The sequence below is a fragment of the Delphinapterus leucas genome, chromosome 8, assembly GCF_059928025.1.
Source record: "Delphinapterus leucas isolate spDelLeu-1000000601 "Yukka" chromosome 8, BTC_Dleu_Yukka2, whole genome shotgun sequence".
NCBI lineage: Eukaryota > Metazoa > Chordata > Mammalia > Artiodactyla > Monodontidae > Delphinapterus > Delphinapterus leucas.
The window spans coordinates 60,895,750-60,914,333 of record NC_143136.1 but is presented as its reverse complement, the minus strand read 5'-3'; the positions used below and the strand labels follow the sequence as shown (position 1 = coordinate 60,914,333).

At 36.2% G+C, this 18,584-nt stretch overlaps 1 protein-coding gene across 2 annotated transcripts in view; it reads right to left on the bottom strand.

Annotated features, from left to right (window-relative positions):
- The window catches only part of SLC25A12 (solute carrier family 25 member 12), a 130,258-nt gene that overhangs the window by 87,134 nt on the left and 24,540 nt on the right, over positions 1-18,584 (bottom strand). Inside the window, exons 1-3 of one of the 2 annotated variants that reach the window (XM_089916671.1) lie at positions 13,940-14,049; positions 9,254-9,357; positions 5,718-5,857 (exon numbers count right to left, since the gene is read on the bottom strand). In XM_089916671.1, the coding sequence (XP_089772797.1) occupies positions 5,718-5,857; positions 9,254-9,305 (192 nt within the window). In that variant the 5' untranslated portion in view covers positions 9,306-9,357; positions 13,940-14,049. Of the gene's footprint in view, positions 1-5,717; positions 5,858-9,253; positions 9,358-13,939; positions 14,056-18,584 lie in introns of those variants that run through there. The other variant, XM_022570035.3, reaches the window with a different exon arrangement.

The following is an 18,584-nucleotide window of genomic DNA, read 5'->3' as shown; positions in this document are numbered from 1 at the left end:
TTAAAATGTTTGGTAATATTCATCAGTGGAGCCATCTAGTCCTGGACTTTTCTTCATTGAGAGGTTTTTGTTTACCGATTCAATCTCCTTGCTAGTAACTCGTCTGTTCAGAGTTTCCATTTCTTCATGATTCAGTCTTGGTAGGTTGTATGTGTCTAGGAATTTATCCATTTCTTCTAGGTTTTCTCATTTGTTGGTGTATAACTGTTTATAGTAGTTTCTTACGATCTTTATCAGTTGTAAGGTCTTCTCTTTCATTTCTGATTGTATTTGAGACTTCTTTTTTTCTTAATCTAGCTAAATGTTTGTCAGTTTTGTTTACTTTTTCAAAAAACCCATTCTTGGTTTCATTGATCTTTTCTACTGTCTTTCTAGTCCCTATTTCATTTATTTCTCCTTTGATCTTTGTTATTTCCTTCTACTGACTTTGGGCTTATTAGTTTATTCTCTTTCAAGTTCCTTGAGGTATAAAGGTAGATTGTTTGAGATTTTTCTTTTTTCTTAATGTAGGTGTTTATCACTATAACCTTCCTTCTTAGAACTGCTTTTGCTACATCCTTTAAGTTTTGGCATGCTGTGTTTCCATTTTCATTTGTCTCAAGATATTTTTTGATTTTCCTTTTGATTCCTTCTATGAACCATTGATTACTTAGGAGCATGTTGTTCAATCTCCAATTTGTAAATTTTCTCCTCTTCTACTTTAGTCATTCTCCCTAACATACTCCAACTTTCTATCACCTCAGCTCCAACCACATCACCCTTCAAATGAAGCAGGAATTTTTTATCTTTATTTCAACCTTAAAATATGGTTGAAAGTGCTCTCCAAGAAAAGGCTATTCCTAAGCAGCATCAGAAGCACACACAGCTCCACTCTATCTTACATAGGCTTTCCCTTCCTCACTCTTTTTTTTCCTCCCTATTTATGCCTTTGTTATGTCTTTGTCTTTTCCATGCATGTCTTAGACTCTCAGAAATATCCAGTGGCAACCATGGGCATGATTAAGCCTTATTAATGACATTAATTCTGAAGAAAAGCAGAATCCTCACTGCAAGAGTAATGCAAGAGTTATGCTGGAAGAACAGATTTTCTATTTTCTATTAGGTCAACAGCTGAAGGACTCCCCTGTATCTTTTAAAGATATATATTTGAAGTATCACATATGAAACTATAGAGTGTATGGGATTGGCTTCCAAATGCTCCAGTAGGGAACAGAGTGGAGAGTATAGATAAAAAAAAGACTGGCCAACATTTAATAATTGTTGAAGCTAGTTGATGGGTACATGGGGGTTCATTATACTATTCTATTTTTAAATATATTTGAAGTCTTTCAAAATAAAAAATTAAAATTAAGGACTTCAAAAAGAAGCAACCAAAGGAAAAACGTTCTGCATATAAAGCTCTCCATTTATGTAGTATAATCAAAACATCAGGGTAGAATAGATACTGTGATCACGCTAATGAAAAAAACAATACTCTGGACCTATAAAAGATAAAATAAAGATATTCTAAAGAGATAAAAATACTCTAATAAATAAAAGATAAAATAAAATAAATCTGCTTCTAGATTGAAAGGGTGGGAAAGGGGAACTGAGGGAAAGGGTAAATACAGGAAGTTATGTTAAAGCTAAAGATCTTGTGTTTTTAGAAATGCATCTCATCTAACTATGAGATGAAAATAGCAGGGGTTCAGAAATACTGTGGCTTTGGATGAGACTGAACTAGTACATTTAGCTCTGCTGTCTTTCAAATCTCTACTCTTCACTAAAAATCACACTAAAGAATGAAAAACAAAACAATACAGAAACTCAAGGACAAGGGGAACAGAAAAGAAGACAGCAACTACATTTTTAAGATTAGAGGGACTTCCCCGGTGGCATAGTGGTTAAGAATCCACCTGCCAATGCAGGGGACATGGGTTCGAGCCCTGGTCTGGAAGATCCCACATGCCGCGGAGCAACTAAGCCCGTGTGCCACAACTACTGAGCCTGCGCTCTAGAGCCCGCAAGCCACAGCTACTGGGCCCGTGTGCCACAACTACTGAAGCCCGCACACCTAGAGCCCATTCTCTGCAACAAGAGAAACCGCCGCAAGAAGCCAACACACCACAACGAAGAGTAGCCCCTGCTCACCACAAGTAGAGAAAGCCCAAGTGCAGCAACAAAGACCCAAATCGGCCATAAATAAATAAATTTACAAAAAAAAGATTAGAGGGCAAAAGAGCAAATGACAACTGGCTTAGCAGGCCCAAGAAAACCAGAAGTGAGGAAAGCAAAAAAGCAATCCAATGTACATGACAGAATTTGCCAAAGACTTGTGAATTGGCTATACTAGTACCCCCAGAAGTAATGGTGAAGGTGGAGCTGAGAACAGGAGGCTTCCATGGAAGCCTGTTTATACAGCAATTAGTTACCTGCTATACTCAACCACAGCCAGGCCACTAGCCCTTTCCCAACCCTGGAAGACAACTAGGTGAGTCTAACAGAGGATCTCCGGACTAAGGGAGACCAGGCACAGATGAAAACAGGTAATTAAATGAAAGTCCATCTCCATACTGAATGTTGCAGACCGCTAACCCTTTTGTCTTACTCAGCAACCAGAATATCAAAAGCCAGATCTAGGGCTTCTCTGGTGGCGCAGTGGTTGAGAGTCCACCTGCCGATGCAGGGGACACAGGTTCGTGCCCCGGTCCGGGAAGATCCCACATGCCGCGGAGCGGCTGGGCCCATGAGCCATAGCCGCTGAGCTTGCGCGTCCAGAGCCTGTGCTCTGCAACGGGAGAGGCCACAACAGTGAGAGGCCCGCGTACCGCAAAAAAAAAAAAAAAAAAAGCCAGATCTAATACTCCAGATGGATGGCTAAATCATTATTCTGATTCCCCAATCCAAAGTAAAAGACCTGAACATACAGGCATTAGAGAGTCCCTGGAAAAAGAGCCCAGCCAGAGAACTTTACAGTAAGGTCCAGTTAATAAATCCTGCCATGAACCCAAAGCTCCCAATAAGCCTCAATCTTAATTTTAATATGAGCAGAGGACCAAGAACCATCAGACATAGGAGAAGAGCTACTAACATGAAAAAGAGAGACCCAAACAAAGAGAAGGAAAGTAACTTGACAGAAACAGACACTTTGCAGGGAGAAGAAAATTTAAAAAAAAAACAAAAAAACAAAAAACCCTGCCTCTAATATGTTTGGAGAAGTGAGAGAAAATACTACATCCATGAAAGAAGAACAGTATGCTATTTTTAAAAGAAATATTTAGAAAACCAAAAAGAACTCTTGAAAATTAGAGATACAACAAAAGAAACAATAGAAGGTTCAGAAGGAAAACAGGAGAGAAAAGAAAACTAAAGGATCATATATTTATTATATTTACTAGTTCTAGACAGGAAAAAAAATAGAAGAAAAGTAGAAAGACTATTTTCAAGAATTGAAGTACATAAGCTTTCAAATTAAAAGAGCCCCTGAATGCTCAGCACAATGAATAAAAATAAACTCACATCAAGGAATATCATCATGAAATTTCAAAATGCTGAAAAGAAAAAAATCTTAAAACTCTCCAGAATGGGGAAAAAAAAAAGTTTCAAAACAGAATAAAGATTAGAATGGTACTGGACTGCTCAGTGGCAACACTGGAAGCTAGAAAACAAAAGAGATATATTTTCAAATTAGGAGGAAAATAAATTACTAAAATTCTATACCCAGCTAAACTAAAGGTAATGATAGAGCAGAGGTTTTCATATATCAAGTCTCACAAAAAAATTATTTTACTTTCCTTAGGAAGCCCCTGAATTAAGTATTCTACCAAAAAGAGGGAGCAGGGACTTCCCTCGTGGTCCAGTGGCAAAGAATCCACCTTCCAATGCAGGTGATGTGGGTTCAATCCCTGGTCGGGGAACTAAGATCCCACATGCCACGGGGCAACTAAGCCCGCGCACCGCGACTACTGAGCACGCGCGCCTCAGCCAGAGAGCCCGTGTGCCGCAGACTACAGAGCCCATGCACTCTGGACCCCGCGCGCCACAACTAGAGCAAGAAAACCCACATTCCACAACTAAAGAGAAGCCTGCACACCACAACAAGCGCCGCAATGAAAAATCCCATATGCCGCAACGAAGACCCGACACAGCCAAATAAATAAATAGATCAAATAAATATTTTTTAAAAAAAGAGGAAGCAAACCATAATAAAGGAAGAGATGAAATCCAGCAAATGGGAGGTTCAACATAACAGAAAAGCAGATGGCGTCCCCAGGATGAAGGTGAAGGGAGATCACAAGCTGACAGCTATGTAGTAAGTACAAAGTCCAGTATCAGACAGTTCCAGGAAAATGGTGTAGGGGCTGTGGAAAACAGTATGGCAGTTCCTCAAAAAGTTAAAAAGTTATGACCCAGTAATCTCACACCTTAGGGATATACTCAAAAGATTTGAAAACAGGTATTCAAAAGCATACATGTATACCAGTGTTCATAGCAGCACTATTCATAACAGCCAAAAGGCAAGAGCCACCCAAGTGTCCATCAACTAATGAATGGACAGACAAAATATGATATATCCATACAATGGAATATTATTCAGCCATAAAAAGGAATGAAGGACTAATATATGCTACACACAGATAATCCTTGAAAACACTATGCTAAGAAAAAGCCAGACACAAAAATTCATATTGTATAATTCCACTGATATGAAATATCCAGAATAGGTAAATCCATAGACAGAAAGTAAACTGGAGCTAAGGAAAGGCAAGAATGGGGTGTTAGGGCTTCCCTGGTGGCACAGTGGTTGAGCGTCTGTCTGCCGATGCAGGGAACGTGGGTTCGTGCCCTGGTCCAGGAAGATCCCACATGCCGCGGAGCGGCTGGGCCCGTGAGCCATGTCCGCTGAGCCTGCGCGTCTGGAGCCTGTGCTCCGTGGAGGCCACAACAGTGAGAGGCCCACGTACGGCAAAAAAAAAAAAAGAATGGGGTGTGACTGTTTAACTGGTACAGGGTTTTCGTCTGGGGTAATGAAAAGGTTTCAGAATTAGAGCTGGTGGTTGCACAACACTGTGAATGTACTAAATTGTGTACTTTCACATGGTTAATTTTATGTTAATTGAACTTTACCTCAAATTTTTTTAAAAAGAAAGCAAGCTCCTGGATTGCTCCAAGAGGATGAAATTGACCAAACACCTACTCTGTTTTAAACATATTAAAATGAGATTTTAGTAACTGAGGCCAAGTCTGAGAATGAATTGGCATTAATATACAGAAAATGAAATAATAAAAATTAGAATCGCTAAGAAAATCATTTTAGTCATGCACAGTGTTTACAAAATTGTGGTGATTCAAATATGATTACCGACCTAAGCAGAATCATGACATAATTATATGGAGGGAGGGGACAGAAAATGTCCAAGTCTGTGATAGAGAGGGAAAGGTGAAAAAGCTAGCTCCTAATCTTCCATAGTTCAAATTAAATAAAAAATACCTAAAAGTGAAAAATTAAAAAGTAGAAGTGCCAGCACATGTTTATTATTTAAAGCTATGAAAGTAAACACTGAAAGAAACAATTACGAGAATTTAAATAAGCTGCCTGTGGGAGTGAGAAATGAAAAATGGGGGTGAAATGCCACAGAGGATTGCTATTTTTTGTAATAAACCTAATAAAGCTAAAAGGGAAGGAGATGGAGGAGGAGTGGTATATATTTACGCTGGTTATGAAAAACTAAGCTCACCTGAAGAAATTGTGTGAATTCTGTGTAGTTAAGATGCTTCTTCCGATTATGCCCAAAATGCAGCCGGATAAATTCACAGTCCCAGTTAAAAGGGATATGGTGATGAATAGTAGTCTGCCCAAAAATTTCTTTGACATTTTCTTGAAAGGGAAAACAAAAATAAATAAATTATATCTGGAATAAGTAGTTTAGTCCACTGCAATGTTCCTACAGAAAGAAATTAAGAGAAATTTTAAAAGTCAATATTATCTGTTTCTACTAACATTAGCTGCAAAATTTTTTGTGCTCAGAAACCCATGCACAGGAGCACAATTGATACAAAATATAATTTTACAGTTAAGATTGTGTACCATTACATATAAGGCCATGAGATTCTTAATTTCTCTTGATTTAATTTTAATTAGAAAGTGATTTATATCTTGCATTATAAATGGCTGCTACTTTGCATTCCAGTATAAAATCAATAGTGTTTTCCCGGTTCCTCAAGGAGTCGAATTAAGTCCTTTATCAGAAGCATGAATACCTAAATTACAGTATAATGCAATATTTGTCATACTAAGTATGGCTTGATTGAGGCTTGATTATTACATTCACACTAGCCTGAATATGTCTATTGAAGATAGGTATAAGAAATACTATCAAAAGCATATCATTAGCTCAGCAGCAAGCACCTTATTAAAAGCTTCTGATATTGTCAAAAATATGATCTTGACACAAAGCTACAAGATCCCCATAAAAACCATGATTATTAGTCTCAGCTATTAAAATATTTTAAGATAAGTGAAATTAGTGATTCACTTTTAAGTAAAGAAGGACTAAACACAGTATACTAACTTTTAGATAGGAACCAGTCACACTGTGTAATATACAACCAAAACGCTCTGACAGCTTGTCTTCATGCACTAACAAAGTCATTCACTTTCTTACACCGTTCTACACTTACTATGAAAGTCAATTCACAAATGACTGGTACTTTAACAAGCATAGACTGGATAGACTAATTTAGAAGCTCATGCCAAAAAAAAAAAAAAATCGTTAACAAAGTTAAGAAAGCAGGAAGCCCGTTTTACTGCTGTCTTAACAAAATTATTTTCAAATTTAAGCCAATTATATTAGTGAAAGGATTTTACTATCTATAGCTATCAATTATACTAAAGAATTAGTAAATACAAGCTTAATGTTTTATAATCTCCAACTATGCTATTTTATCTAATTTCTGCAAATTCTTTGAGTAAGATATAAATCTCATATTGTAAATGGTTTAATGGATTCCCTTTAGTTTTAATATACTTTTTTTTTTTTTTTTTGATAAAAGCATTGCTATGCTGGGGGAGCAGTAGGGAGTGTAAGAATCCTGAACTGGAAATCCTACCAGTCTGGACTCAACATGACAGCTCTGAATAGGTCACAGTGATTAGTCAGTTGGAAGGCGGCATTGGATGTCACTGGGGAGATGGGATTCTCATCTTTTCTTTCAAATGGAATGTAGCATTTATTTCTGGCCTAAATAGCAACAGTATTTCAGAGTTTTCAAATCATGTCAATTATTTTCATCTTCCATAAACACAAATTAAATATATGAGTTTTTGTTTCTGAAAGCAAAGAATTAATGCAATACAGCAAGTCATGGGATCCTAACCAACACAAAGGATTACCCTTGAATCTATATGAAACTTCAACAAGTTGTAAGATATGTTAAAGTTTACAAAATAATTAAAATAATAAGGATGGCAAAAAACTATTTAGAGTTAAAAGTATTATGGCCGTTTAGCAAAGATTTTTTTAGGATCCTCCTAATTCAATTAATTAGTTGCTTCTCTTTCCAAATTAATTAATTTGATTTCTTATTTTAAGTGTTAAACTAAGGGAATATGAAGAAATTAATGGAAAGCATATTAGGATAACTTAAATTACTACATATATTTAAGTAACATTAAGATAAATTATTAAAGGGAATAAGTTATTTTATAACCTTTATTTTAAAGGTCACAACTCCCAAAACTCAACTATTTGATAGGAAATATATGTATTGCTACCTAAATAAGTTTTATATAACAGTGGAATAAAACTGAATTCCCTTTGTATGACTGGAAAATATCAGAATCTAAAGTGCGAAACTATATCAAATAAAGCCAAAGATTCAAAAGCTTTCAAACTTATGAAAATTTAATGAACCATGAAAATTGTCTTCTATTATCACAAAAAGGATATTTATAAACCAAAATTACAATGTATAATTTACATTCAGAAAAATAGCTCTAAAATAAAAACTTTTAACTAAAATCCTATTTTGTAAACTACTTAGCAACCTTTAAATAAAATCTTACAATACCTTTGAAACAATTAAAATGATGGCTTAAATTACTCATAATAATTTCCCCAAATATAGAAGTGTCATTTTCCATGAATATTTGTTTAAACATTTCTCCCTTCACCCAAAGTGGTCAGTTGACAGCTTTGTATATGGTTTTATTATGACCATTATTATGTGCTGTTGTTTATTAACTACCCCCAGACACTTTTAATTATTTTAGCCATGTCACAGGCTACAAAATTTCAAACCTACTTTGGCACCTCTCGATATTCCACTTCCCTTCTGTTATTATTTCCACTACCAACTGCCTAAGGCTAAATCAGGAAGCTTACAGAAATAATTAGTACAACTATTGTTTTGAAGTCAAATTCATAATTACCACTTTACTTTTACCAGGATATGCTTATTTAAAAAAAAAAAAAAGTTATACAAAAGCTCCAGAACTGGAGAGCTTATACTTGTGTGAGGCAATAGCCCAAAGAGCTGATGATCTTCTTATCTTACCCAGTTTTATCAGGTTCTGTGCGACATGAAAGGGAGCACCAATAATCTCAAATATACCCAATATATCTAACTGAAACTACATAGCAAGTTTCCCCCCAGAGAGAATCCCGTCTTTCCAGTGGCAAACAAGGGTCTTTAGCTCTCCAAGGAGTACTATTTCAGTGGCCACAGTTCTGGCCTGGATGAAAGGGATATGATAGTCACATCTTATTGGCAACAAGATCATGATCAAGTGTTTTATACTAGGTTGGCACTGCTAAGGGGAAATAGGAATCCATTTGTTTTCTGACATATAGAAAACAAAAGACCACTTTTTCACTTCCTGCAGAGCATGGGCTCATGAAAGAGATGGTTTATAATTCCTCTGAAAAGGGAACTGGGGCCAGATACAAAAGTAGCCTGTCATTATGTTCTATTTGCTTAAAGGAGAGGAGCACAATGAGTTGTCAGGAGGGCAGGTAATGGTGACAACTGTGATTAAGTAAAAATGTTCACAGGCATATAACATTAGTCAGTTTAGCTGTATCAGTCACTTATGATGATTGCACTAGATGAAATACATCGAAGCATATATATTATGTAAATATGTCTTAACAGAAGTTTTAATTTCCCCAGCAGCCCACACTGTGTCTCCCCATCTCATCCACCCTCATCCCTCCCCTGGTCCTTATGGGAGCTTCCTACTGGTCTTTTTCACCTTTCTGCAGTACAAAATTACCTCTGACCGGGGCTGGCACTCTTCTCCAAGACTGCCGCCATGCCTGTTCCATGAATGAGCCTGGAAGGAGCTGCTGTACCAACGGTGTGGCCAGAGAACTCCTCCTGTAGGTATACAAGCCATCAGCCCTGTGACACAGCCCACCTACCATCAGCCCAAAGACATACTGATTCCAAGGATTCCAGCCCAGCAGGAGCCACTCCTTCCAACTTATAGGCTTGAGATCAAACATTTTTATTGTCAGGGGAAAAAAAAGTCCTCAATAGCTGAGTTTCACCTGCACAGTTCTTAAAGTGAAGTCAGAGGGGCTTTTAGAAGGACTCCCACCAGGAACAATGAATATCCTTGTGTATAACTGAACAAAAACAATGGCAAGACTTGCAGAAGTAAAGAGTTTCTCAGTGAGGGAAAACTTGGGGGGAAAGAAGAGGAACGACTAAGAAACTAAAAAAGAAAAAAAAGGAAAACAACAACAAAAAGATCAACAACAGGAGCTTGTAGAAGTCCCAGCCAACCCAGCATGTCAGGCCAGACTTCTAGGTTCTATTTCCAGGTGGCTCATTAGTTTCCGGGGTGACTCCTCTGTTTTACTGAGGGAAAAGTATTTCTATTAACCCTTTACCTACCTCCAAAAGGGACTACTGTACCATCAGTCAACAGAGTAGTCCTGCTGCCAAATATATGTAAAGGTCCACTTCTCAGGAAAAATGAGTTTACATTTAAAGAGCATCTATTACTATAGAAGCTAGATGCTTCAACAATCTATCACCAAATGGCATAAAAACAAGTAAAACCATGTTCTCTTTTTACCTCAAATTCTAAGCTACTCTATAGCCTTGAATATTAATGTGACCTTCTCTGCGATACCTGAAAGGAGTCTCAAAAAGTCTTCCTGATTTAATTTGAACACCCAAGTGAAGCTCTCATTCTTACCAAGTTAAACTAGGCATTTATTACCATTAGAATTTCATATTATACCATGTCTATAGCTTTGTTTCCACTGAGAGAGGATATGACATTTTTCATATCTAGACTTCCATCTCCTAACTCTTTTTAACAATAGCAGTGGTCATGCCTAAAACAGCCCAATCAGATTATTATTCCCTTTAGGGAAAAAGAGTCTGTTTTAGAGGCACAAATGGAACACATTTTTATTTGTTATACATAATGATGGTCAAACACGGTACAAAATTGAAAGGAATCCCTACTTTTTGAGGGTTCTACAGTCGGGGTAAAGATGTGCCCCTGGAAAAGTTTTCTTCAGAGAGTTCCCATTCCCAGGCAAACACTTTGGAACACAATGTTGATGAGATTTTTAATAGAAAATTTAGAATATATAACATTTATTAGTTAATAGGTAAGAGTGTTGTTGGGGTTTTTTTTTAGAATGATTACATCCTTGTTAAAGCAATAGGGTTTTTGGTTTTTTTTTTAACTTGGGACAAATGCATGGCAACTATTGACAACACAATGTAGAATAGCTGGTTATCTAGGGTACGTCAATCTAATTCTATTGAGCAGAATATCCAGTACACTAGTGGACAACAGTGAGACCAAGGCAAGTTTACACAATATCTAGCACACACCAGTCATGCAATGTCCCCTATAAGGCTCATGCCACCAGGCAGAAACAGATATACAAGCCATTAAGTAATCATCCACAGCATGCATTAGAAGTTTTACTAAAAGAACACCAAAGAAGAAACAACTGATGATTTTATTCACTCTTTTAAAAACTCCAAAACCCTCTCTTGAGCTTGTACATTCTAAAATGGATGACCAAGGTCTCAATGTAAGTCCTCTCGCCCAGAGCAGAGGTATCTCTAATTAAAAAAAAAAAAACTTGTCCAGCATTCAAGTAAATGTTGTTCAATACTGATATATATAAATGTTTGCAAAGATACACACAATTTAAGTACACAATTTGATGTGTATAAAAAGCATATCTAAAAAAAAAGCATAGATGAGAATATACACAAGTACACAGATAACATCATCGTCATAGTCCATGAGATATACTGACGGCGTAATAGTCTTTCCCCACTCCATTACACCTTGCATCCAATATTCTCTCCCGCCTTTCTCTCCTGATGTGCACAAGAAAAATCTATACTTTAAATAAGCTCCAAACTAGAAAACATAAGGCCATCTGGTGAAAAGGATTTAGAGTTAGAATGGATCTAAATTTTCCTTTTACCTAAACATACGTCTATAAATACATAAGCACAATTCATTTTATTAAGTGAGTACAAACATGAAAACTGACCTTTATCATAGATCCAAAATCCTATTAAAACAAACTCCAAGTTAATTATTTCCTTATGTTGAAATTCTGTAGTCTCGAATACAGCCTGAAATGAGTGGGCCTTAGAAATTTTGTTAAATGGCATCTGTAACAGTTTCAATGCTTTTCTTCTTTTCTTAAGAATATAAAATTAAAATTTTTCTCCTTCATTATGATTTTTTTCATTTTAGTTAAGAAAGTTTGTCTAAAAATGAATCCTCAGAATTCGGGATGTAGGGCAGGGAGGGGAAATGGTCAAGGTCCCCAGCAAATAGGTGAGCACCCTCAAGAGAACCATCCAGTTAGCCAGAGACCACAGGAACAATGTCGAAAGTGAGCTCAATTTTTTTCTCATTCCATAAGAATCTTCCTAACTCTAGATTATGGAGCAGCAGAATGAAGGATTCTGGAGGGTTTATATGCTCTTCAGTTCAGAACAGGTGCTATAAAAACTAAAATTGATTTGTTCTGCTTTTAATCCTAATTATATTTTCTTGAAATTTTAACTCATAAATCATAGTCTGAGGGAAAAACAAAAGATCTATAAAACGCTAAAGTTGGAGTCTAATAACTACAAGCTTTCATTTGCATGAAATAATGTGTGTATAAACCATTCAGCTACTTCCTACACATTTTAATCTGCTAATCAACAATGGCATGAGTCTCTATTGTTAGTCTGTTGAATAAACTGACTTGAGTGACTTATTTTTAAAATAGAAATTGGAAAAAGCAATCAAATGGAGTAGACACAAAGAATCATGATACCAAGGTAAAGGGGACCAAAAAAAATAGAATTTGGTTTTGGGAAATCTAATTCTTAAGAAATGGACACATGACGGAAGCACGGGTATACTGTCCCTAAGGCAGATATTTATATCAAGTTATTTCCCAAGCATCTGTGCATCACATTTGGAAATAAGGTATATGAACATGTGTGATACTTATAGAAAATGCAGCATTCTCAGCAGTACAGGGTTAATGCTGAATGATGAGATGATAAAGGCTTTATGCTTTAAACTATAAAATCTGGGTGTTTCTGAGGAAAATCAACATTCTTTAGGAGGCAGAATGGCCAGAGCTTGCTCCAAAGCAGAGAGAATGCCAAGATAAACACAGACACCTAAAGAGCTCTGCATAGGTATTTATTTGGGAAAATCTTCTGATAACAGAAGACAACTGGGTCAGTGGGCAGAAAGAAGGAAACAATCAATGCCAAGCTAGAACACGTGCCCACTAAGATGACAGCAAAGGCGCACTGGTCCTTTCAAATACCTGTATTTTCTCACCATTCTCACCATAGCAGCGATACATCTTCCTCTGGGTTTAACTAGAGGATATTTGTTTTATAACCAACACTACAGTGAATAAATATTTAGCGCTGTGGCTCAGGGGAAGCCTGATTTTCAAGAGTTTCCCTACCACATATTGATTCCAATTCACACCACTAAAGGGGTCCAAGTTGAGGTTTACAAGATGAAAAAGTTCTGGAGACCTGTTTCATTACAGTGTGAATATACTTAACACTACTAAACTGTACGCTTACAAATAGTTAAGATGCTAAGGTTTATGTTAGGTGTTGTTTTACCACAATAAAAAAAATCCAAATATTAAAAAAAAAAGGGAGGAGTGCTCTAGGTCCTTGATAACACTACATTATTTTTATTGAAAAGCCTCTTGCAGGAAAAAATTAGCTGATACTCTTACTAAACACATACTAATTTCTGCAAGTAAGCCTCTTCAAAAAACTAATACATGGCTATAGATAGAAATCCTAGCTTGTATGCTTTGAGACATCCACAATGTGCTAGATTATGTGCCTACCAAAGGATTTAAATTGATTTCTACATCCAATTCAAATGGCAACTTTAATATTCTAGCCTTTTTGCCTAAAACCAAAAATCTAAAATGGGGGTTCAGAGAATGCTAACTATTCTTGCCTTAAGTCCCTCCTTCAGTTCCATTCTTAGGTGTTAAAATGACATAGCAGCAATTTTCCAAAGATGCTCCAGAGAAGCTCTGAACTCTCTACCTAAAAATTCCTGAAGGTATGAGATGATTACTCCACGTTGTTCAGTCTGTTTCATAAAAAATGTTGCCCAGGCTGGCCCAGAACAAGATAATTTTACACCACCTACTTTAGGAATGTGAAAGTGTCAGAGAGTCAATGAGTTGATGTAACAACATTCCTAAATTCCTTAATTTTTTGCAATAGTCTAATGCTTAAAAGAAAATAAAGCCATTTTAATTTTATCTATGTAAATCCTTTTAGGAAATTAATACTTCATTTTTTGACTAGCTCTTAAAATAAGCAGCAATCTATATGCAGTTACTAAATTTAGCAATTAAAAACTGAACCAGCCTCACTAACTTCACTTAAACATATAATCTTTTTTTTTTCTTACCAAATGTCACCTCTCCATTTCCACTCTTGTCAAACAATTGGAAAGCCACTATGAACATGGAATCTGGAGCACATAAAACAGATTCAAATGCCAAAAACTCTTGATAGGAGATCAACCTGGAATAAAATATAAAATATTATTGGCTGGTAACCTGCCTTTACAGTATGAATTGTAGCTCAGGGTAACCAAATAACTGATGAAGGGAAGTGTCTCTTTATAGTGGTATTCCAGATAAGAAAGAAAGAACGAATAATAGAATGTTACCATTTTGTAAACCCTTAACTCATTAATGGACCTGGGCAATAATCAATAGCCTCTAACATGGCAAGAAGAAAGAGACTAGACTGAAAATAATTGAACCTGAATCTGATCAAGTCTCTAGATCAGAGTTTCTAAAGCTTGGCCCCCAATCGTACCATTTGAAGCTGGATAACTCTTTGCTGTGGGGGCCTCCTGTGCATTCTATCATGATTAGCAGCATCACTGGCCTCTGCCCACTAGATGCCAATAGCACCTGCCCCACCGAGAACCACTTTAGATGTAATCAACAATTTACAGAAAAATACAAAGGACAAAGGAACATCTCAAATTAAACATTACCACAGAAACACAATCAGCAAAAATGCAGACTGTGGGAAACTACAGAGTGAACATTCTGTATATGCAAAAAAAAAAAAAAAAAAAGAACTTTTAAAGAAGATATGGAGGAGAACCTCATTAAAGACCTAAGAGATGTAGCAATTAATTACAAAGATACAGATCTTATTTGGATTCTGTTTAAGCAAAGTAAAAAAATTTTTTTTTTAGTTTATAAGAAAATCAGGAAATGGAAATACTGTTACAACACAAATGCTTGATGATATTAAGACATCAATGCTTTTGAGGAGGTTTTGTTTTGTTTTTGGTAATTTTTCTTATCTTCTAGAAATGCACACTGAGATATTTACAGATGAAATATGTCACCTGGAATTTGCTTCAAAATACTCCAGAGGATGGAGGAATGGATGGAGGTGTAAGTGAAACAAATTTAATAATTATCTTAATAATTATTAAAAGTGGGTATATTTACTTCATTAAAGTGAACCCTAAGATTAACTGGGGACCTTGGTGATTATGATGTGTCAGTGCAGTTCATTCTTGGTTAAAAAAAAAGTCTTAAAAAAGAATTAACACTCAGGGTAGACATTTTTGGCAAAACTTTTGTTACACTTTTATATATGTATACATATTATATATGTGTGTTTGTTTGTTGGATTGTGATGTAAAATGTACTTTTTAGATCAAAAAAGTTTGCAGGCCACTGTGGTTAAATTATACTGGCAAATAAAAGCACAAACTAACCTCAAAAAAAGTGGGCGATGAGTATATTGCATTTATTATACTACTCTTTGTTTTATATATGTTTGAAATGTCAATAATAAAATTTTTAAAGGAAAATTCAAAACCAAAAGGAAGAAAACTAACTTATTTCATCCTATAATACTCAAGGTTGTGAAATTAGCCAGTGGCCAAAACTACACTGAAATTGCCTTCAGTGATCTTATGGAGTAGGCATATGCTAGTTTAGAGTCATCTTCCACAACAAATCTTGCTGCAAATATTTCATACCATGTTGCTGCTACTGATAGTGACTAGTATCCAAGTAACAGTATATATCCAAGAAATACATATAACAGTATATATCCAAGTAATTATACACACACACACCAGTAGTGCCACATTCTACTCTCAAATGGGCTGATTCGGACAATACATTTACAGTCACCCTATCCAAAGGAACAGACCTAATTCTTAATGTAGCTTCTAGGCCCACAGGATCTGACTTCTCCGTATCTCTTCCCTGCTCTCTGCACTCCAGGCCACTCATTTTAAGCTCCTAAAACAATCCATGCTCCTTCCACTCAGGTCCATCATTCAGCAATTCATTTTCCTTGGAATGATCCCACCATCTCCAAACTTCTGTCCATTAAATTTCCACCCAGTCTTTTTTTTTTTTTTTTAAATATTTATTTTTGGCTGTATTGGGTCTTCGTTTCTGTGCGACAGCTTTCTCTAGTTGCGGCAAGCGGGGGCCACTCTTCATTGCGGTGCACGGGCCTCTCTTGTTGCGGAGCACAGGCTCAGTAGTTGCGGCTCACAGGCCCAGTTTCTCTGTGGCATGTGGGATCTTCCCAGACCAGGGCTCGAACCCGTGTCCCCTGCATTGGCAGGCAGATTCTCAACTACTGCGCCACCAGGGAAGCCCTGACCCCAGTCTTTACATAGCTCATCTCAAATATCATTTCCTCAAGAGAATCATCTTAAAGTCCCCAGATGACTTCGCATCCCCTTCACACCTTACAGCAGTACTGTACTTTTTTAGCGCCCCTCACAGATTTCTTGTTAAAGTAATTATGTAACTCATTGTTTAAAGTCCAATTCCCCGTTAGAAGGTAGGCCTGTCAGAGCACAGGCTTGATTCAGGGTAGGAACTCATAAATCTTCTTGAATAAACCCAATTTAGAATACATGACTTTTTAGAGATACCTGTTTTCCAACACAGTATTAAGAAAGTGACTACATTTTACTTTTCATTTTATGCCCTCATTCATCTAAGACATATTTTACATTCAAAGTTACATTTTCTATTACTTAAAACACTTTGAAGTATGTTCAAATTACACAGATTACATTATATCCAAAGCAACGATGTACACTATGCCTTTGCCCTTTTTTGAGGGAAAGAAAGGCTTTGTGGTGGTAGTATTCAGGGCACTGAAGACTATGCCCTCACTGTGCCCACGCTGAAGAATCCTTGGTGAAATTAGGAGCTTGAGTGCCTAATCAATCCTGGGAGGAACAATCGAAACTGTTTATCAGGCCACATGTCATAACACACCTTATGCATTACTAAAAAATATAGTAAAACTCAAAAGTATGATTATCAGTACACAAATTTTAGGGTAGTAAAAAACAAAGAAGTAACAATATATCAGGTGTCATCATGACTATGCACACACTCCTAAAAAGCAATGAGCAATATGTGGTTTTAAGCTCTGAACAAAACTAAAGATCAATGAGAATGTATAACACAAATACAATAGTGATCTAGGAAATGAGTTAGAGTAGACTTTCACTTTCTACATTATGTAATTCAGAAACATTTGAAATTTTTATATTTATAATAAAGAATTAGCATTATTTCTTCTGCTCATAACATTAATTTTAAAAATAAAAATTAAAAGTAGCTAGGCTGATTATAGGAGGGAAGAACAACGCCCAGCATCTTGGTTTTTCCAAAACAAGTCTCGGGAATTAGACATCAAAAATACAATTACCCTGAAATACAGAATATGTAGCTTTAAAGCATATTTCATGCTCAGTAGTAAAACTTTCTGTATTTATGAGAAGAGGTCAAAGACCTTTTCCTTAACTAGCAAAGGTCATAAATGGTTGGCTGGCAGACTGAATTTGGCCCACACATATGTTTTCTTTAGCGTGTAAAGCATTATGTTTTTAGTTAGGTTTGTTGCCAACATTAGGAAATCCTAAGATTTCACAAAACTATCCAGTTTTCTGGTTTCTCTTGATAAATTATGAACTTGGGCAACAGGTTTCTGGTTCCAAGCAGCACCAGCTTCCTGGAGCCTAGCAGAAGCTGCCTTCTTCAGAGAGACCAGGGCTTGCCAGTTATCTACACCTGCCCCTGCAGATTTGAGACTCTTGCAGCGTAGATTTCCAACTAAGTGCCATTTTGTTTAAAATATAAATTCTATGGACTTTATTAAATATCTACATTTTTATCTACCAGTATATTCAAAAAGGCAAATCATATATTCATGAAATTTAAAGTCAGAAGGGCCCTTAGAAAATCTGAAGAAGTGATCTGTTCAAAGACATTCAGCAACCCAGTGGGCCACGTTGAAGACTCAACTCCTGCCTTCAATCCAGTGTTCACCATCCTGCCCTCCAATCCCAAATTTAAAGTTATAGTTGAAAAATAGAAAGGGTATCTGGTACCTATAGCAAGTAGAACATTATTATAATATTCAGCCAACCCTCAATACTCAGAGTTACCTTTGTTATACAATGATTTATTTAAAGAAAGAAAAGTCAATTAAGAAACACAAAAGCAACTTAAAAATAAGTCACTTCATATTATTCACCCTTAAAAAGGAATGAAATTCTGATACATCCTGCAACGTGAATGAATCTTTAAAACATTATGCTAAGTGAAATAAGCCAGATGCAAAAGAGCAAATATTGTATTTCACTTCACTTCACTGATGTGAAGTACCTAGAACAAATTCATAGAGACAGAAAGTAGAATAGTGGTTACCAGGAACTGGGTGTTGGGGGAGAATGGGGACTTGTTTAATGGGTATGAAGTTTCAGTATGGATGATGAAAAAGTTCTGGAGATGAACAGCGGTGACGATAGCACAACAATGTGAATGTACTTAATGCCACTGCACTGTACACTTAAAAATGGCTAAAATGGTAAATTTTATGTTATATATATTTTAATACAATAAAAAATAATAAGTCACATGGGGTTTCCCAGGTGTGCACGTTTGTCAAAACTCAGGAAATGTACCTTTAATATTTATATTTTTCACTGTGTGTAAATGTTACATCTAAAGAAAAAAACCTCAAAACAAATATTA